At 38.0% G+C, this 22,205-nt stretch overlaps 2 protein-coding genes across 7 annotated transcripts in view; both read right to left on the bottom strand.

The window, feature by feature from the left end:
* LOC139747592 (uncharacterized) overlaps positions 1 to 7,602 on the bottom strand; it is a 33,825-nt gene extending 26,223 nt beyond the window's left edge. For 2 of the 5 annotated variants that reach the window (XM_071660040.1, XM_071660070.1), the window contains exons 1-2: positions 7,551 to 7,595; positions 6,393 to 6,680 (exon numbers count right to left, since the gene is read on the bottom strand). In XM_071660040.1, the coding sequence (XP_071516141.1) occupies positions 6,393 to 6,645 (253 nt within the window). In that variant the 5' untranslated portion in view covers positions 6,646 to 6,680; positions 7,551 to 7,595. Of the gene's footprint in view, positions 1 to 6,392; positions 6,681 to 7,291; positions 7,430 to 7,485; positions 7,508 to 7,550 lie in introns of those variants that run through there. The other 3 variants (XM_071660079.1, XM_071660061.1, XM_071660051.1) reach the window with 3 other exon arrangements.
* Positions 7,603 to 10,077: 2,475 nt separating this feature from the next.
* Positions 10,078 to 21,073, bottom strand: LOC139747574 (probable acyl-CoA dehydrogenase 6). 2 transcript variants are annotated; one of them, XM_071660011.1, is made up of 9 exons: positions 20,511 to 20,792; positions 19,441 to 19,561; positions 18,923 to 19,052; positions 18,041 to 18,315; positions 16,640 to 16,779; positions 15,882 to 16,077; positions 13,052 to 13,179; positions 12,510 to 12,659; positions 10,078 to 11,119 (listed from the first exon to the last, which is right to left on the bottom strand). In XM_071660011.1, the coding sequence occupies exons 1-8, from the start codon at positions 20,676 to 20,678 to the stop codon at positions 12,531 to 12,533; spliced, it is 1,287 nt and encodes a 428-aa protein (XP_071516112.1). In that variant the 5' UTR covers positions 20,679 to 20,792; the 3' UTR covers positions 10,078 to 11,119; positions 12,510 to 12,530. The 2 variants fall into 2 exon arrangements, with proteins under 2 accessions (XP_071516112.1, XP_071516118.1); XM_071660017.1 differs by lacking the exon at positions 12,510 to 12,659 and having other exon boundaries at positions 20,511 to 21,073.
* Between the last annotated feature and the right edge of the window lie 1,132 nt (positions 21,074 to 22,205).

Genomic DNA, 22,205 nt, shown 5'->3' with positions numbered 1-22,205 from the left:
TTTTTTAAATTTTCCAAAAGAAGGAACAGAGAAAGGGGTCAGGTGAGGATATTCCCTCTAAGGCCCAGCCCTCTGTTCTTAACGCTATTTCGCTAATGCGGGAAATGGCGAATAGTATGAAAGAAAAAGAAAATATATATATATATATATATATATATATATATATATATATATATATATATATATATTTTTTTTTTTTTTTTTTTTTTTTTTTTTTTTTTTTTATACTTTGTCGCTGTCTCCCGCGTTTGCGAGGTAGCGCAAGGAAACAGACGAAAGAAATGGCCCCCCCCCCCCATACACATGTACATACACACGTCCACACACGCAAATATACATACCTACACAGCTTTCCATGGTTTACCCCAGACGCTTCACATGCCTTGCTTCAATCCACTGACAGCACGTCAACCCCTGTATACCACATGACTCCAATTCACTCTATTTCTTGCCCTCCTTTCACCCTCCTGCATGTTCAGGCCCCGATCACACAAAATCTTTTTCACTCCATCTTTCCACCTCCAATTTGGTCTCCCTCTTCTCCTCGTTCCCTCCACCTCCGACACATATATCCTCTTGGTCAATCTCTCCTCACTCATTCTCTCCATGTGCCCAAACCATTTCAAAACACCCTCTTCTGCTCTCTCAACCACGCTCTTTTTATTTCCACACATCTCTCTTACCCTTACGTTACTTACTCGCTCAAACCACCTCACACCACACATTGTCCTCAAACATCTCATTTCCAGCACATCCATCCTCCTGCGCACATCTCTATCCATAGCCCACGCCTCGCAACCATACAGCATTGTTGGTACCACTATTCCCTCAAACATACCCATTTTTGCTTTCCGAGATAATGTTCTCGACTTCCACACATTTTTCAAGGCTCCCAAAATTTTCGCCCCCTCCCCCACCCTATGATCCACTTCCGCTTCCATGGTTCCATCCGCTGACAGATCCACTCCCAGATATCTAAAACACTTCACTTTCTCCAGTTTTTCTCCATTCAAACTCACCTCCCAATTGACTTGACCCTCACCCCTACTGTACCTAATAACCTTGCTCTTATTCACATTTACTCTCAACTTTCTTCTTCCACACACTTTACCAAACTCAGTCACCAGCTTCTGCAGTTTCTCACATGAATCAGCCACCAGCGCTGTATCATCAGCGAACAACAATTGACTCACTTCCCAAGCTCTCTCATCCCCAACAGACTTCATATATATATATATATATATATATATATATATATATATATATATATATATATATATATATATATATATTTTTTTTCATACTATCCGCCATTTCCCGCGACAGCGAGGTAGCATTAAGAACAGAGGACTGGGGCTTTGAGGAAATATCCTCACCTGGCCCTCTTCTCTGTTCCTTCTTTTGGAAAATTAAAAAAAAAGAAAAAAAAACGAGAGGGGAAGATTTCCAGTCCCTCGCTCCCTTCCCTTTTAGTCGCCTTCTACGACACGCAGGGAATACGTGGGAAGTATTCTTTTTCCCCTATCCCCAGGGATATATATATATATATATATATATATATATATATATATATATATATATATATATATATATATATATATATATATATATATTTTTTTTTTTTTTTTTTTTTTTTTTTTGCTTTGTTGCTGTTTGTTGAGTATTCCTGGTAAATTATATGGGAGGGTATTGATTGAGAGGGTGAAGGCATGTACAGAGCATCAGATTGGGGAAGAGCAGTGTGGTTTCAGAAGTGGTAGAGGATGTGTGGATCAGGTGTTTGCTTTGAAGAATGTATGTGAGAAATACTTAGAAAAGCAAATGGATTTGTATGTAGCATTTATGGATCTGGAGAAGGCATATGATAGAGTTGATAGAGATGCTCTGTGGAAGGTATTAAGAATATATGGTGTGGGAGGCAAGTTGTTAGAAGCAGTGAAAAGTTTTTATCGAGGATGTAAGGCATGTGTACGTGTAGGAAGAGAGGAAAGTGATTGGTTCTCAGTGAATGTAGGTTTGCGGCAGAGGTGTGTGATGTCTCCATGGTTGTTTAATTTGTTTATGGATGGGGTTGTTAGGGAGGTGAATGCAAGAGTTTTGGAAAGAGGGGCAAGTACGAAGTCTGTTGTGGATGAGAGAGCTTGGGAAGTGAGTCAGTTGTTGTTCGCTGGTGATACAGCGCTGGTGGTTGATTCATGTGAGAAACTGCAGAAGCTGGTGACTGAGTTTGGTAAAGTGTGTGAAAGAAGAAAGTTAAGAGTAAATGTGAATAAGAGCAAGGTTATTAGGTACAGTAGGGTTGAGGGTCAAGTCAATTGGGAGGTAAGTTTGAATGGAGAAAAACTGGAGGAAGTAAAGTGTTTTAGATATCTGGGAGTGGATCTGGCAGCAGATGGAACCATGGAAGCGGAAGTGAATCATAGGGTGGGGGAGGGGGCGAAAATCCTGGGAGCCTTGACGAATGTGTGGAAGTCGAGAACATTATCTCAGAAAGCAAAAATGGCTATGTTTGAGGGAATAGTGGTTCCAACAATGTTGTATGGTTGCGAGGCATGGGCTATGGATAGAGTTGTGCGCAGGAGGGTGGATGTGCTGGAAATGAGATGTTTGATGACAATGTGTGGTGTGAGGTGGTTTGATCGAGTAAGTAATGTAAGGGTAAGAGAGATGTGTGGAAATAAAAAGAGCATGGTTGAGAGAGCAGAAGAGGGTGTTTTGAAATGGTTTGGGCACATGGAGAGAATGAGTGAGGAAAGATTGACCAAAAGGATATATGTGTCGGAGGTGGAGAGAACGAGGAGAAGTGGGAGACCAAATTGGAGGTGGAAAGATGGAGTGAAAAAGATTTTGTGTGATCGGGGCCTGAACATGCAGGAGGGTGAAAGGGGGACAAGGAATAGAGTGAATTGGATCGATGTGGTATACCGGGGTTGACGTACTGTCAGTGGATTGAATCAGGGCATGTGAAGCGTCTGGGGTAAACCATGGAAAGCTGTGTAGGTATGTATATTTGCGTGTGTGGACGTGTATGTATATACACGTGTATGGGGGTGGGTTGGGCCATTTCTTTCGTCTGTTTCCTTGCGCTACCTCACAAACGCAGGAGACAGCAACAAAGTAAAAAATATATATATATATATATATATATATATATATATATATATATATATATATATATATATATATATATATGTGGTATACCGGGGTTGACGTGCTGTCAGTAGATTGAATCAGGGCATGTGAAGCATCTGGGGTAAACCATGGAAAGCTGTGTAGGTATGTATATTTGCGAGTATGGGCGTATGTATATACATGTGTATGGGGGTGGGTTGGGCCATTTCTTTCGTCTGTTTCCTTGTGCTACCTCGCAAACGCGGGAGACAGCGACAAAGCAAAAAAGAAAAAAGAATATATATATATATATATATATATATATATATATATATATATATATATATATATATATATATATATATATAGGAACAGAGAAGGGGGCCAGAATATAAAAAATTACAACATACTCCACAATCACTCCCAATGGTATTCCAGTTAGTGCTATACATTATATGTCCCAGATAATACTGACTGACTAAAGGCATGAGAGGCTCACTACATGTTAGTGACAGGGAAAACATAAAGCTGCCTGTATCAGAGATTATGATATGTAATGGGAATTTCTAAAGGACAGTATGCAAAATAGAAAACTTTGCTTCAAATAACCTCATCCTAATATAACTAAATCAGTCTAGCACATGAACATGAAGGTAAAAATATCATCCTAAACACTTTATTGACAGACAAGATAGTAAAGCAGTGGACCAGAAATTATCATGACTGAGTCCAAAATTGCAAATGAAACCTGTCCTAATACAGGTGACTTTTCTCTGTTACATACCAAAGTCAATTCTGGTTTATAGGTATAGTTTCCTGATATTTTTCTCTCACTGTTGCATAGTTTTCGTAACTGCAATAATTGTAATGACATCTATCCTGTCAGCTGGTCACACGGGAGGGCCCGTGTAAATCAAAGTACAATATCTGAAATCTGAAGACATGCTGCTACACTAGCTGAACGGGTTTTCTTCGTATTTCAGCATCAGAAAAGCAACCCTGGTAACTACATGTAAGTTCACCTGGCTTTATCTGAATGAATGAGTCATCTAGGGAATGTCTTTCCTGTATCTAAATATGCATTTGTTTCAGTTATAAAGGTAGGTCCTGATCTACTTCTCATTTTTCATAAAAGGCCACTTACTGAAGAAGTAACAATGAGTGGCAAAAGCAGAAAAAAATGATACTGCAACTATGATTACAACACTACTCACTGGTTATGCACAATATGCTATCTTTACAGAGATAGAGTGGCCTGACACTGATAATCAAATTGCAAGTCTAAAAACACAAATTTCATAATGAGACACTTAAAATATTCTGATGGAACTTTGTCTTCTCTAGATACTTCAAACAATTACCAATTGTCAAGAACGAGGTCAAAATACATAATGCATACTTAACATTTTACCTCTGTCTATTCTCACAACTTTGATGATATATGTTACTCCAGTATGATAAGTTACACTTTCTTCATCCTCTACATAACTGACGATGCAACAGTCACACAAAAGTTATGAAACTGAAGTACAGCTACATACCCAGTGCTTACACTTCTTCAACATAAAGGGACTCTTTGTCTCAGTACTGCCAACCATATCATTCATCAAAATGACAACACATCTAGTAAATACACATATCTGCAAATAAGCAACTCGAGACAAGGATAGACAGGCAAATACTGTTTCACAATATTCATCTAGTTCTATGTGCCCACACAAAATTGCAAAGCATGAAACCCTGTTCACTGGTGAAATTCATTAATCATAGTAAAAATAATCCATTATCAAAGTCAACATGAATGCACAAAGGACATGCTACATAAGTGGCTCCTGAACAAAGGCAACATGAAAACAATACACACACACACAATATGATTTACTCATAAACACCCTAAGAATAATGTCTATGAAACAGTCCTGGTGTTACCCAGAACCTTTCTAAAGGTTCCTGCAGCTCAAGGCCGCACTACGGCCAGAAGCAAGAAAATGTAGACTCCTTTACGAGGAAAAGTTATTGGATGAGTATGTACTTCCAATGATACAGCCTTGCCAAAGGTGACTTTCCACTCGTGATATAACCTCGATCAAGGAGAATCCTGTATAACACACTTGGCTCCTTTCTCTGTTCAAAATTTAAAGGAAGGGAGGATTTCCACCCACCTGCTCCCACCACTTTAAGTTGCCTGCCTTCTATTGCTGTTTCCCGCATCAGCGAGGTAGTGCCAGGAGACATAAGAATGGTCCATCCAATCATGAACACATCTATATACATAAATGCCCATACACGCACATATATATAAATATACATACCAACATATACACATACACAGACATATACATATATACACATGAACATATTCATACTTGTTTGCCTTCATCCATTCCTGGCACTACCCCACCCAACGGGAAACAGCATCACTATCCCCTGCCTCAGAAAGGCAGTGCCAGGAAAACAGACAAAAAGGCCACATTCATTCATGCTCAGTCTCTAGCTGTCATGTGTAATGCACCAAAACCACAGCCCTCTATCCACATCCAGGTGTACCCCAGATCTTTCACATCCCCTGGTTCAGTCCACTGACAGCACGTCTAACCCCAATATCACATCATTCCAATTCTCTCTTATCCCTTCCTACCTTTCATCCTGTATGTTCTGGCCTGAGTACTCAAGACCTCCTTCACTCCATCTTTCCATCTCTAATTTGCTCAGTTCTCCTCGTCCCCTTCATTTCTGACACATATATCCTCATTGTAAAGCTTTCCTAACTCATTCTCTCCATATGTATAAATCACTTCAAAGCCCTCTTCAGCTTTCTCAAGCGTGCTCTTCTTACTACCACACCTCATTCTTACCCCATATGCTCTGGGTATCATCCATTATTGGAACACTACAATCATCATTTCAACAAATCCACAGAACCTTAATGCCAAAGTGCAACTACCATAAAGAAGACACTGAGCACATATGGCTAAATTGCCCTGTATTCTAAGAACACTGATGCATACAAAACATCATAATACTTCATGACCTGCAGTCCCATTTAGTTATCAAGGCCAGCCTCTTGAGTGCTGTGGAAGGCTCACAAAGATGGAAAAGATTCCTGAATGAAAGGCTGTGGGCTGCAGGAGCCTTCAGAAAAATCCAGGGTAATGTCAGGACTCTTTCAAAGCTATTGGTCCTGGGGTAAATATGAATAAACAAATGTGTACACTGTGCTGCCAAACATGAAAAGACAGAATAGGTGCTAATTCATGCACTATATTTAACTATGCTCCTACTTTGGATCAACAGGGAACTAGTATGTTTGACACCTTCCAATCTCTCTTCTGCTGGGTCCTCTTCATCAGCTGACTCCTCTTCTACTTCATGTCCTTCCCTGAGACAATCTTCATCCTCAGAGTCATCAGACACCATTTTTTGCTTGAGGCTTTGCCTTTTTCGTAAGCCCCAGCTGGTACTAGGTTCATTGTCATCTGATTGCTCACAACCACTACTTTCTCCAGCTGGGGGTTCATCCTCTGAGTCAGACATTTCTACAGATACTGCATTTCAGACATCATATGCTCCTGGAGAAAGCAGAGTTTTTATATTAAATATGAAGAGTAAATTTAGGGTATAATATGTGGATTTCCAGCATAGAGGCTTTTCTCCACAGTGACAATGATGGCAACCACCTCACCAAACCAGGCCAAATGAAGGCTTTATTAATTTGGCATACTAAATTTGACACAGGAAGAACACCTGACAAATACCATCAACTCTGTACATAAGAGGTACCTTATATAATCCTGCCATAAACAAAGTACTAAATCATGGGTGTGAATGGTACATTTCGACTAAGATATTACAAGTCATGATGAATTTAGAAAAATACGGAGATTATGTGAGGTTTTCCTAAGCTCTGATGATTTTTACAGGATCTGATAATTTTTACAGGATCGTATGATTTTTACAACTGTTTGCTATAATCTACCCTATTTATTCTGATGTGCTACTATTTTTTTCTTTATCACCTTATTTCACATTTATCAATTAAATACAACACTACAAATTAAGTTCCGGATTTTCAGTTCCAAACACCGCATTAGCATCACAGATCAAATCACTTCGCATTAAAAGCTTATAATGAGGAAGAGATAATCTAGACAATTCCAAGTAAGGTAAAGGTATACTGTACTGATTGAGAGATAAGGACATGGTCTGCCACAGATAGAGTAACGTTTGTTTTGAGTTTGCCCAAGAGAGCTTGACAATCGAGTTACGCCACCATGCCCACGTCCTTTTACAGCGCGTACAGATCAATCTTTATTCAGCTGTCACTAATCCACTTCATCCTATATCCCAACTGAACGTTATTCCTGTTAATTGTACAAGCTTCGTTTATTTGAAGAACTCCGATTTTATCCAGTCAAGAGAACGGAGTCCATAATATTTACCTGTTAGTTCAGCTCTACCAGACAGGTGTCGCTCTCGTTGCCAGCCACAGATAAACATTACTGTTGTTCTTTTAGTTTTATAATTAGGCGGATTTTACTTACCATACAAAATAAAGATAACGACAAAGGATCAAGCATACATTTTCAGTGAATAAATTTCGTGTAACATTATATGTTGATGCGAAATAACTGCCCAGTTTAATTGGTTTATCACAACTCAACCCGCCCCAGTATTTACTAAAGGAATCATTTTAAAAAGATAGCATGCATGACACATATTACGTTTGATTTATGATGCATATTCACTAGAATACCTGTATTTTAATACAAGTTTAATTGACAGTTGATCAACCGTGGATGAAAAAAAACATTAAAACTAAAAGTGACCGTTACTATTTATAGTATTAAGCTTCCAAGGTCAATAGGTCCCTTTATAGTTACCCTATCTCAGACTGTTATGATAGCACATCATTCCACAAAAAACTATTGTTTAATACACAGTCAGGCTCCAGTTTCCTAGTTAATATTTATTTCTCAACTGTCTTTTTTTCTCAACTGAGCCTTTACGTGAGCAATATTCACGCTTGGATATTTCCAAGATTTCTCAACTGTCTTTATATGAGCAATATTCATACTTGGATATGTCCAAGATTTCGCCTTCTTGCTGTCGTTTATTCCCTCACTAGTTTCTGGCTTGTATGGCACAAGAAATAGTTTTTCGGGTCCTGTTTCTTTAATATCGTACGTCCGGTGGCAACGTAAATGAGGATGGTTGGCGAGATCCCCTGTTCCACCCTCGGAGCAATGTAGTACACAATAAAAGGATTTTTTTTTTTTTGCAATTCTAGAATAAAAAGAAATACTTCCTGCTGCTATTTTCTACTTGTGTATTTATCTATTTGTACGGTTTAGAGAGGGAGTTTTATACTTGTGAACATTATCTACTATCATACAATCCTTTAAGCTTCAGATTGAATGTCCACATTTATCACTCATTCCTTTACTTCATGAGCCTTTCAAGGTTCCCTTGTAACATGATGCAGTACTCTATGCTTTTCACTTCCCTCATGGCCTTTGCATCATCTGCAAACAGATTTAGGTAGGACTCCATGCCTTCTGATATGTTAGCTACATTGATCTGAAGGAGCAATGATCCTATTCTTGTGAATGATGAGGATTTACTCTCATGGCACTCCATACCTTTGCCCTTCATTTATATTGTCCTTTCCATTTGCCACTTTCACAATCCCCCACCTCCATCACAATGTGATGTTTCTAATCTGTTCACTCTCTGTTGCCATAGATGGGCTTTTCAAATCATACATGGTTCTTTGGTTTGGTTTCTTAAATATATTGCACTTGGGAGGTAAATCCCAGTATCAAGAATTGCTAATTTAGTTACAGTTTTCTGTTGCTCACTGTTGGACTGCCTGTTGCATTACTGTATGCTTGGTAAAGTGAGACATCAAACTGGAGTGTATATCAGATTTAATACAAGAGAGACCAAACTGGTATGTATATTCTTCTCTGGGACCAGCATGTGCAGTTACTTACATGAGGCCTTATCCCAAACTTTACGTACTCTCATAGATTTGTTTTATCCAGTGGTGTTTGACTTTACTTCATTTTTAATTGTTCCACTTATCAATTAATCTTGCTCAAAAAATACTTCATATCCCTCAATACACTTTTCTTACCTAGCTTCCCATGATATGTTCCTGTTTATGGGCTTCTGACTTCTAAAAACTTCATGTTAACATCTTTATGGACCCTAAAAATCTGGGGGTGCTTATCATGTCTTCCCTTGTCTTTCTGTCATTCAATATGGTCAGATTTAGAACTTTCCTTATCTACTACACTCATGCCAAAAAGTTAGCAGTAGTTAAGATTTAGGAAAAATCCAAGCACTGAGGATGAATGCTTATAGGCAAAGGAGTTGGTTGACTGAAGGAGATTGTATAATAAAATGCAGTAGAACATCAAATGCAAGACAAAAGCAGTTGATATGTACATAAATCATGACATTTGTTGAACAGGAACAATAAACCAGGAAGGATGGACCTCTAATGGAAGATATGAATACAGGTGTATTATGCAGTCAAGGCACAAATATCTAAAGAGACTACTACTGCCACTTTCACTCCAAAGCACTGCTTGGTGATCTACAACACATCATTCTTGAGCATACCTTGGCAAGTTCTTTGCCCATTCGAACTATTCTATTACTTTCAATGCAAAAGTATATGTAACATCATCTTACCTTAAATATTATCCTCATCACTTGGGAAAAGTGTGTACGCAACCAGTGTTCTCGTCACTATATGCACTTTTAATAGTTTCATAGTACAGACTGTGAACCAAGAAATAATGAGAGAAAATTATACCAACATCCTTGAGAGACCCTTCTAATACTTTTGCACCATCCTGTACATGGTCATTATAGAATAAGTCCCTCAAAAGCTAAACTAATTGATGTACATGGGAGCTGCGTTGGAAACACATTCAAGGTTTGGAAGAAACATGCATGCCAGATTTTGTGTACTTTTTATGAGTTCTCATAGATTTGTGAACACTTTTTTTTGTTAAAAGACTATCTTAGCCAAATAGTTCAACCTATAATCATCTAATCAATGGAGCAACACACCCTTGAACAAAATGTCTGCAATCCAGAATGACCTTTTTTCTTCAGGAACCTGGATAAAATTCATACATCAAAAATTCTAGGTCTGGAAGACCAGCAATCAGAATACCCAAATGTGGGTGGGAGGATATTCTTTGATTCACATAGTGACTACATTTATATATTTTGAATAATAAAGAACCCTACGGAGGGGAAAACTCATTAAATAAGGCCTTTTTCCTCAATATTTTGTGGATGCCATTGCAGCTTCATCATATTTACCTTATTATGGGTACAAAAAAAATGTCCTTGTAAAATTCCCAAGGACAAATGACATAAGTACAAGGGTTTCATTTAATTTAAAAATAGCATTATCTATTTACAAGAAATATAAAATTTCAATTTGGAGGGCGTTTAAATAAGGCTGGTGACCTACAACACAAAACCTTAAATCTCATAGTTATAGACTGTATAATACAAAGAAATCTTAAAGACTATCTCTACAACAGTATTGTAAAACATACAAAATATGCTGTAAGCACTATACAATAGCCATCTCACTAAAATCTTACAGTAGGTTACCACAGGTAGGTACACCTATCAGTGAATGAGCCCTCCTTATGAATGTTCTCAAACTAGTAGTCTATCAGTATATCCAAATTCTATTATCTTACATGAATACATCTCAAATACATAAGCTTTCATATAATGCAATAATTCAAACACTTTGTAAAGGGTAATGAAAATATACTATATATATACAAATGACATGTAACAAATATTTATCAATGAGCAATGCCCAACAAATGATAATATATGAACCTTATCTTTTCTTCTGAATTTTAGGAAGAGTGCCCATGTACTTGCAGATGATGCCCAGCATTACCTCATCTGCTCCGCCCCCAATGGAAACAAGTCGCAGGTCACGGAAGTATCGACTCACAAGGACCTTTGGAAAAATTAAGTATGTTCTGTATGTATATATCATCAAAAACTACAGAACCCATTCTACGGGGCTCTTGTAGCTTCAAACTGCAATCCATTGCAAAAGCTAGGACATGTTGGACTCCTTTAGAGTAAGGAGGTCTTTGATCAGATTGTACTCTTATCCACCCAATGATGATGATACAGCCTCACCAATAGGGACTTCTCACTCATTGAGTACCCACTTGCAACCACAGTCAGTAAAATATACACACACACACACACACACACAACAGGCAGGAATAAGGGAGGGATTCCTCTGATATACAGAAGATTATCTTTGAGGAAGGTAACAAAGGACATATGACAGAGAAGCCTCCTCCAAATGGGTGGAGGCTATCACTGGAGTGCCCATGGGTTCTGTCAGTGACTTGTCTGAAAGGTATGGACTCTTATCTCAATATGTATGCCAATGAAGTAAAAGACATGAGGGAAGCAAAAAATGATGAGGATGACATCAGTACCTACAAGGCGACCTAGAGAGATTCCAAAGTTGGTCTGATACAAGGATGATGAAATTTAGCCCAAGCAAATCTAAAGCACTGAGGATGGGATGAAGTGGAAGAAGACCTCAATATGAGTAATATCTAGCAGAAAATAAGTACTTGAGAGTCAAAATTGTCCCTTATCTGGTGATTGTAAATAAGTACATGGTTTAAAAAGTGGGACATATGCATGTACACATTGGTGAGTAGGGGTGATGGAAAGTGGGTATTATTGGATTATGTACTACTTGATAGGCATGCAAAAGAAAGGCAAGCTCTTGAATTTCAATATGCAGAGAAGGGCAGCTGGGGGGATGTCTGATCATTACCCGTAGGAGGTAAGGATAAAACTCCGTGGAAACTTTAGGAAAAGAGGAAATGATAAGGGTGGGAAGAGGCTGGTGAAAAAGAGTGACCTTAGAAAAGGGGGTTGTGTTAAGAGATAACAAGAGAGACTGTGTGTAAGAGTAGATGAGGTATGGGAGGTATTTTGAGAAGTCTGTGACATGAGGAGTTACAGGGTGGACTGAGGAGAACATTTTCAAAAGATGAAGGGAAGGACATGCATATAGATTTATTTTTTGAATATTTGATATGGCTTACCAGTGTCTGCCAAAAATCATTGCATAAGGTAAAGTGAAGAGATGACAAAGCTAACACTTGTCAGCAACAAGTTTTCCTGTTGTCAATAGTTCAATCAGGCTCCCCACAACCAAATTCGTTGACAAGAAATATAAAAAAACTGCTGTAACTGCCTTTATGAGGTCTACTGATAATGCAAAAATTTTAGAATAGATATTCTCCTAGTTCACAGTTACCAAGACTTTCTTTAAACATACGGATATCTAACAGAGAAACAGCTGGCATTACCTTCAAAGACAACTGGAATATTCACTTAAGCTTCTTAGGAGCCTGAGGTAGGATGCCCATGTATTTGCAAATGATACCCAACATGACTTCATCTGCCCCTGCTCCTATTGATACAAGTCGTAGGTCACGGAAGAATCGACTAACAAGAACCTGCCAAGGATATAGCATTTTGGTGCTGGTCAGTCTGTTAGCTACCAAGGAAGATGGTGTGTTATACCAAGAAAGGAGAAAGTGAAACCATATAAATTCTTTTGGATGTTCCATAGCTTGTCAAGGACAACAATTCTGTTGAGTAAAATAGCCAAAGACAGTCTTCTAGATCTTGTGGCACCAATGAGAATCAAGAATCCATCAGACATATTAAATCTATTTCTAAACCTTGCAGCTCATGGGCATTTAGATATTAAATCGCATATTCACTTTTCCAGAAGGTTAATGCTCCCCTAACCACTACCCATTTTCAGCAACATACAATATGGTACTTGCAAATGTAACTCTTGAGTATTATACATATATGAATACAACAAACTGCATTGACTTACCTCATTAGTAAAACCCATGCCACCCCAGAACTGAAGACATGAGTCAGTGACCTCACGTGCTAAGCGTCCTGCTTTCAGTTTACACATTGATGCCAATTTTGTCACATCTTCTCCAGCCACATACAAGTCTAAAGAAGAGCAGAAAGGTCATAAGCATTCACTGTCCATTTACTGTCATTCACTGCACCTATTAAGTCTACCTAAAGAGAAAAGCGCAAATGGGGAGGTGATAACAAGTAGTGGTGATGTGAGAAGATGGAGTGAGTATTTTGAAGGTTTGTTGAATGTGTTTGATGATAGAGTGACAGATATAGGGTGTTTTGGTCGAGGTGGTGTGCAAAGTGAGAGGGTTAGGGAAAATGATTTGGTAAACAGAGAAGAGGTAGTGAAAGCTTTGTGAAAGATGAAAGCCGGCAAGGCAGCAGGTTTGGATGGTATTGCAGTGGAATTTATTAAAAAAGGGGGTGACTGTATTGTTGACTAGTTGGTAAGGTTATTTAATGTATGTATGACTCATGGTGAGGTGCCGAGGATTGGCGGAATGCGTGCATAGTGCCATTGTACAAAGGCAAAGGGGATAAGAGTGAGTGCTCAAATTACAGAGGTATAAGTTTGTTGAGTATTCCTGGTAAATTATATGGGAGGGTATTGATTGAGAGGGTGAAGGCATGTACAGAGCATCAGATTGGGGAAGAGCAGTGTGGTTTCAGAAGTGGTAGAGGATGTGTGGATCAGGTGTTTGCTTTGAAGAATGTATGTGAGAAATACTTAGAAAAGCAAATGGATTTGTATGTAGCATTTATGGATCTGGAGAAGGCATATGATAGAGTTGATAGAGATGCTCTGTGGAAGGTATTAAGAATATATGGTGTGGGAGGAAAGTTGTTAGAAGCAGTGAAAAGTTTTTATCGAGGATGTAAGGCATGTGTACGTGTAGGAAGAGAGGAAAGTGATTGGTTCTCAGTGAATGTAGGTTTGAGGCAGGGGTGTGTGATGTCTCCATGGTTGTTTAATTTGTTTATGGATGGGGTTGTTAGGGAGGTAAATGCAAGAGTTTTGGAAAGAGGGGCAAGTATGAAGTCTGTTGGGGATGAGAGAGCTTGGGAAGTGAGTCAGTTGTTGTTCGCTGATGATACAGCGCTGGTGGCTGATTCATGTGAGAAACTGCAGAAGCTGGTGACTGAGCTTGGTAAGGTGTGTGGAAGAAGAAAGTTAAGAGTAAATGTGAATAAGAGCAAGGTTATTAGGTACAGTAGGGTTGAGGGTCAAGTCAATTGGGAGGTGAGTTTGAATGGAGAAAAACTGGAGGAAGTGAAGTGTTTTAGATATCTGGGAGTGGATCTGGCAGCGGATGGAACCATGGAAGCGGAAGTGGATCATAGGGTGGGGAGGGGGCGAAAATTCTGAGGGGCCTTGAAGAATGTGTGGAAGTCGAGAACATTATCTCGGAAAGCAAAAATGGGTATGTTTGAAGGAATAGTGGTTCCAACAATGTTGTATGGTTGCGAGGCGTGGGCTATGGATAGAGTTGTGCGCAGGAGGATGGATGTGCATGGAATTGAGATGTTTGAGGACAATGTGTGGTGTGAGGTGGTTTGATCGAGTGAGTCACGTAAGGGTAAGAGAGATGTGTGGAAATAAAAAGAGCGTGGTTGAGAGAGCAGAAGAGGGTGTTTTGAAGTGGTTTGGACACATGGAGAGAATGAGTGAGGAAAGATTGACCAAGAGGATATATGTGTCGGAGGTGGAGGGAACGAGGAGAAGAGGGAGACCAAATTGGAGGTGGAAAGATGGAGTGAAAAAGATTTTGTGTGATCAGGGCCTGAACATGCAGGAGGGTGAAAGGAGGGCAAGGAATAGAGTGAATTGGAGCGATGTGGTATACCGGGGTTGACGTGCTGTCAGTAGATTGAATCAAGGCATGTGAAGCGTCTGGGGTAAACCATGGAAAGCTGTGTAGGTATGTATATTTGCGTGTGTGGACGTATGTATATACATGTGTATGGGGGGGGGGGGCATTTCTTTCGTCTGTTTCCTTGCGCTACCTCGCAAACGCGGGAGACAGCGACAAAGTATAATAAAAAAAAAAAAAAGAGAAAAGAATTTAAACATTTCTTTCATACATGTTCACTATATCCCACTTGAGTGAAGCAGCATCCAGATCAAATGACTGAGCCTCAAAGGGCAGATGATCCTTGCTGGCTCTTTCATCTGTTCCTTCTTTTGAAAAGTAATGCAGGAAAGGAAGATTTCTAACCCCTTGCTCCTATCCCTCTTAGATGCCTTCTATGATATGCAGTAGTCTTTCTCCACTATCCCCAGGGATAAGATATAGAGATAGTCTGTCTATAACAGAGTTTCCCACACTGTGGACATGCCCCTTTGGGGGGATGTGAGGTGGATATGATAGGCAGTGAGTATGATGTGTGGTCTAGGCTGGAGCTGGGAGAGGGTAACAATATGTAGATTAACCTTTTCTTCAAAACAGTATAGGATCAATAATATGAATGAAAAGAAAGAGAAATATTGCTGATATAGAAAAATTTAAATGTTTCCCCTATACTTCCTTACATCCATGACCCACTAAGACAAAAATCATCTTGGCGTTAATGAGCTTGTAATACACATATTTCCCAAATTTTCAAATCCATAAAGATACACTGTAACATAAAATAAGCAAGGAAAGTAAATGGAGTTGAAATGTCCTTAAAAAAAGACCTCTATGAACGACTAAGGAAAGACATAAAATACAGTAATAGATTAAGAAAAGATTCTGCAATAATCATCCTGCTTAACTATGCAATTTAGAGCACTGATACAAATTACTAACCACTTGCTCTGTAGATGAGGGACCTCAAACATTCAACTTCAGTTTCCAGCTCAGCAAGGCGGAAGTGCATGTACTGGTTATTCAGCAGTGGCTGACCAAAAGCTTTACGTTCCTTTGTGTATGCAATTGTGCTTTGTATACAGATTTCCATCGGTGGAACAGTCAGCACAGCTCCTGCCAAACGTTCTTCTTGGAACTTAAGGAAAAGAGGACATGATTATTACTTTATTTTATTCAGATGAGTGTGTAGGTAATCATTTGCACCTTTTTTCAATTACTTTAACTTCTCACTGATGACAAAACATATTCAAGTTCATTACACAGAATAAAATACATGACTGGTGCTGATTTTCAGAATTTTCAGAAACTTGTATACACTACGTGCAAAAAGATGAATTTTGATGAATGAAAAACTATATCTTTCCTTGGGAGTGGCCCTTGAACTGTAAGAGGCTTTCTAAGTTTCTGAGGTAAGAAACCTCTAACTCTAGTTTTCTTGCATTCTGGTGTGGTTTGTGCTTAAGAGGAGTGGTCAATCACAGCTTCTATATACATCATGTTCTTAAAAGAGTAAGAGCAAGCCCAAAAATTTGCTTATTGCCAGAGACTTACTAGCTTTAAGTGAATCTTTCTTTATGTGATCAAGTACTAAAACAAATATACATGAGAGATGCAGACAGTCTGCAAGGATGTGCAATGACTGAAAGTCCAAGAAGGTCCAAAAAATATATCAATAACACATAGTCTCTGGTACTGACCTGTAACATCTGGTACGTGAACCCCATTCCTTCTTGTCCAATTATGTTTTTGACAGGGACTCTCACATCCTCAAAGAAAATTTGCGCGGTGTCAGATGCTTGCATTCCTATTTTGTCAATCCTCTTTGTCAAATGGACACCTAAAATATAAAATATAAAAAAAGTTAAACATGATGATTTCACCATTTGTTTATATCACTTTCAAGTAATTAAACATACAACCTCGAAGCCAATTTTATGGGAATCCTGCAGCTTCAGGACTGGATTCCAAATTGAACCATTGAAGTGATGGACTCCTTCGGAGTTAACTGTACTTTGACAAGACTGTACTCCCTTTCAACCAACGTTAGTGACACAGCCTCACCAAAGGTGACTTTTCATTCACAATGTAACTAAATGCAGGTGAGGCACTGAAAACCCATCCCTGTCAAGTTACCCGTCAATTTAATGGCCTTCCTAGGTCAAAAGAGACCAAACTTTTCTGGGAGGGACAATATTAGAGGAAAAAAAAAAATCCTGATAAACTGTCTTGCCAGTATGTCTTGAAATCTTACTTGTATACACTTCTTGCTTCTTACCAAAAACATGGGCCTTTTCATCCTGGGACAAGTTTTTAGGACCCATGGTATAAGAAAGAATATCAACAAGAATATAAACAGCAAAAAATATCACTAAACACAAGGACAGCAAGCAAAAGTTGGATCCCTAGATTCTCAATACCCCAGGGTAACTGAGGCAACAAATCTTGTCATCTAACATCTAAGACTATACCATGCTGTTAGACATGATATCCTCAACACATATGTGCAGCAGGATTTGCTCCACAAATAAAACCTGACAAAAGAAAAACCTTATCTAGAACAGTATTCATCAGGTCATTTTTTTATGGAGACCATTTGTGTGTGTGTGTATGTGTGATGTCACCAAGAATGTTTGCTTATAGATGGAATGGTTCAGGTGATGAATGCAAGGGTCTTAGAAAGAGTGTTAGGTCTGCAGTCTGTTGGGGGTAAAGTGTCCTGGGATGTGTCAATTACTATTTGCTTGTGACATGGCTTTGGTAGCAGAATTGAGTGAGAAACTGCAAAATCTGGTTTCTGAGTTTGGAAAAGTGTGTGAAAGGACAAAATTAAGAGTTAATGTAAATAACAGTAAAGTCATTAATTTTAACAGAGAAGAAGGACTGGCTGCTTGGACTTTAATGCACAAATCTAATACATCATGAATCAAACACAAAACTACTTATAAAATAAATCTAACTTTTCTCATATAAGCTCACCTTAAAGCCTCCTTCATTATCATATGGTTATCAAACGTATTACTTTCAAACATTATTACAAAAGATGCATTATCTAGGTATCCTCTTTTATCCCCAGTACCACCTATGGAAAATGTTCATACCTGGAGTGTTCATGGGCAAACAGATTAAGGATTTGTTGCGATGGGATGGACCCTGAGAAGTATTTGCAAGAAGGCACATCCAGTCAGCCTGCCATGCATTGGTGATCCACATCTTCTGACCATTGATGATTAAGTCATCCCCTTGTTGCTTGGCTGTGGTTTGTATGTTAGCTACATCAGACCCAGCACCAGCTTCACTGACACCAAGGCATGCCACCATATCCCCTGATATGCTTGGTTTTAAGAACTGTTCTTTAAGGTAATGGCTGCCATAACTGAGAAAAAATATTTAAATATTTCTAATATACAACATACAAAAATAACAGCCTATACAGTAAACACCTAAACATAAAATACTTTCAGAATCATATTTATGTAATGAGTGACTAAAACTTCATTTCAGAATATATTAATGACTAAAAAACTTATTTAAATACTTCTTTCCCACAAACCTACTACAAATTACAAGCAGGCCTTTGGAAAGAATTAAAAGTATGAAAGTGTGTATCTTTAAAACATAATGGTTTATGGCACATTCTGTAGTAAAAATTTATAACTAATTTTCCTTACAGATTAAGTGTCTGAAGTGGAGAAAACTCATTATATATATATACATCACTAGACTCATAATGCAGTTGTTTTTCATTTAAAATAAAAATTTAGTTACAAATTCTATACTATTCTCCAGGAAAATATACTTTATCAATGCATTAGTGATAATGCAATATCAAACATTTCAAATGCTCAGGTTAATGCTAAAGAATTTTGGTGTAGTGAAAGTAGTTACTTTGGAAAAGCTGGGATCCTACAATGGTGCCGGAGCCAAGGATATAAATTAGTTAATATTCTCTTCTGTACGAAAACACTAATTATATCAATTACTTTGCCAAAGCAGGGGTTGCCATGTCAGTCTGAACAGCCACAGCCATAGGAATAGCACCACAGTGGATGGTGCCAAGCGCTTCTGATGTGGCCACGCTGTAAGTGTAGTCAAGACCAAGTCCACCGTATTCTGAAATGAATTCATGGTAAGGACTTCTGCTCAATGTAAACTGTCTTGTGCTTAAATCATTACAAAACAAAACTTGAATAAAAAAGATGTTGTAACCAATTATACTTATATTCAATACACTTAAATTCAATGATATAAACTCATGCAGACAATTTAGAAAAATGAATCATGAAAAGACTAGCCCCTGCACTGGATCATACAGACCAAACCCACCTTTGGAAATGAGGCAATCAGCCTTGTGTTATGATAACTGCATCCCCCTTATATAGAGAATACTCCCATGATTTGAGTAAAATCCTACCAACAGTCTTTGAGAAGGTTGTGGATGGTGGCTGGAATTAAAGTGCATTACAGTGACAGCTAGAATGACTACTATTTATTTACTCACCTTCTGGTTTGGTAACTCCAAGAAACCCAGCCTGACCAAGCTTTTTAAATACATGATGAGCAGGGAACTGCTTCTCAGCTTCCCACTGATCTACATGTGGGTTGATCTCTACGGCAATAAGCTGTTGATAAGATACAAACCAGTGAACAAATAAAATGTAAAATACAAAGAAATATACATAATCAACCCATAAAACTTTCAATGTTACTTAGATAATATAAAATTAAAAGTATTTATACTTTAACTGGATAATAGAGGCATAAAAATGCTTCAATAAACTATATTCATTTTAAACTTGATACTTGTTTGAGACAGATATGGTCCCAATCTGCAGTCAATCCAACTGAAAACTGAACATGAAAAAAGTAATTATCTTAAGTGGCACCGTACACCTGCATTAGTCACATTATAAGAATAAAGTAAAAAATAACGAAAATTTTGTGAGCCAAGATATTGTACACAAGCTTGGTAATTTACTGAAAGTGAATTTTTATGTTACTTTTATCTAAAAGATTGTCTTTTAGTCATAGGACATTTATTCATTTATGTATCCTAGCCAACATGACACAGGATGAAAGGGAAAAGTATATAGTAAAATATGCGTCTATAGACTCGACTACTAACCCTTGCAGTGCAAACTTACGATCTCTACCAATGTGTATAAGACCAATGTTATTAATTTATCAAAAAGTAAAAAAAAAAACATACAATTCTAATGAATTAAGAATTAGCCATTTGTAGTCTAGGTTCAACACGTTACTCAATAGAATGGTCAGCCTTAGATGAAAAAAAATATATATATATGAAACAGAAACCATACAATCGATGTAAACAAAGCCCTGCTAACAATTAATTTGATCAGAATACAACAAAAACATCCAAATACATTTGATCACAATACAACAAAAACATCCAATGTTATAAACTTGGATTTTATCACAACAACCTGACACTGGAACAAACAGGAAAGCATTAATCTATTCCCACACTATTAACACTAACGCCATTCGATAGCAAAATAAACTGTGAATGGTACTATAGACATTTCTAGGGGGGGTTACATGTCTCACCTTCTTCAATGATTCTTGTAATTCCTTATGCTCTCCAGAATAGAATAAGGCCGTTTCTTGAGCATGTTGGCGATTTGAAGAAGCCGTCACAAAAGTCCTGGAGGTTATCGATCTCCTTGAGGAGGAAATTATACCTTTCCTTGCGACCTGAAGCAGCCAGCCAGCCATGGTGCTCAATGTTTACTGTATCAGCTGATGATGGCGACCATACCAAGAGTCCAGTTGGGAGGACTCAACCACTCATCTAATTACAGTCTGGCCCATATATTGAATTTCATGCTGTTACATTTCACGGTTAAGAACACCTGATGATTATACTACCTCAATCTTGAGTGTACATTTCATATCAATAAAAAGAAATACTCGAAATACATAAGGAAAAACTGATCAACTCTCATGCATCTGGTCCAGCCTCAGATATGCTAATAATACCTACACATATTACGACACCAATTCTATGGTGTCTAATGAAAGTTTGAGTGTAAAGTTTAACTTCAGAGTTCTGAGTCTGCCAAAATGCGCACCTGTTCGTTACATAACAATGATGATTCTTACTCCTATCTAATTTCTAAGTACATCTGCAAGATTAAAATTGATTTAACTTAGATAATCATGACTTGTGCAACGTAACTGTTGACTAACACACACACACATGTTTGTAGTAATATATATATATATATATATATATATATATATATATATATATAATTATCCCTGGGTATAGGGGATTAAGAATACTTCCCACGTATACCCTGCGTGTCGTAGAAGGCGACTGAAAGGGGAGGGAGCGGGGTTCTGGAAATCCTCCCCTCTCGTTTTTTTTTTAATTTTCCAAAAGAAGGAACAGAGTGGGGCCAGGTGAGGATATTCCAAAAAAGGCCCAGTCCTCTGTTCTTAACGCTACCTCGCTAACGCGGGAAATGGCGAAGTTTAAAAAAAAAATATTTTTTTTTTTTTTTTTTTTTTTATACTTTGTCGCTGTCTCCCGCGTTTGCGAGGTAGCGCAAGGAAACAGACGAAAGAAATGGCCCAACCCCCCCCCATACACATGTATATACATACGTCCACACACGCAAATATACATACCTAGACAGCTTTCCATGGTATATATATATATATATATATATATATATATATATATATATATATATATATATATATATATATATATATTACTGAAAGTCACAGTGATGCATGTGATTCAGTACTTGCTGATTGCCACGAGGAAAAATGAAACACAAGTCACAGGTGTATTTTCGTGTGGTTACATCTTCGGGGAAGATGCATAATGAAATAGATATAGAACAGTCAGTACATACATACTATATACGAGGGGCAGAGCTAAGACACCGTTGGTACACAAGTTTTTGTGGTTTGTAGCAATGGAGTCTGGCAACGTGTATCAAAATTTTTATATAGATAAGACAAGGAACAGTTTTCATGCTTTGCCTATGGTAAAACTTACTATATGATGTATATCATATTATTGAGTAATCACTTCTGAATAAAAAACATGACATAAAAAATGCAAGAGCTAAGAGTGCCATTAATAATACAGTAAGTGTAAGCATTAACATGTCCCTGAGTACTATGTGTAAGTAGATCATTCACACAAAGATCATGCCAGTGTTGGCAGTCAACACTATTTTAAGGTCATCTCTCAGAAAATAAAAGATTATATCAAGTCTTGATTAA

Source organism: Panulirus ornatus, chromosome 5 (genome assembly GCF_036320965.1).
Source record: "Panulirus ornatus isolate Po-2019 chromosome 5, ASM3632096v1, whole genome shotgun sequence".
Classification (NCBI taxonomy): domain Eukaryota; kingdom Metazoa; phylum Arthropoda; class Malacostraca; order Decapoda; family Palinuridae; genus Panulirus; species Panulirus ornatus.
This window is presented reverse-complemented; position numbering and strand designations above follow the sequence as displayed.

Bases quoted from the DNA above. Each gene is read 5' to 3' on its own strand.
- LOC139747574 (XM_071660011.1), bottom strand. From the start codon at position 20,678: ATGGCTGGCTGGCTGCTTCAGGTCGCAAGGAAAGGTATAATTTCCTCC. The intron at 19,053-19,440 runs GTGAGTAAATAA...AATTCATTTCAG, and splicing joins TGGAGTTACCAAACCAGAAG to AATACGGTGGACTTGGTCTT. The intron at 12,660-13,051 runs GTAAGTCAATGC...TATCCTTGGCAG, and splicing joins GCATGGGTTTTACTAATGAG to GTTCTTGTTAGTCGATTCTT.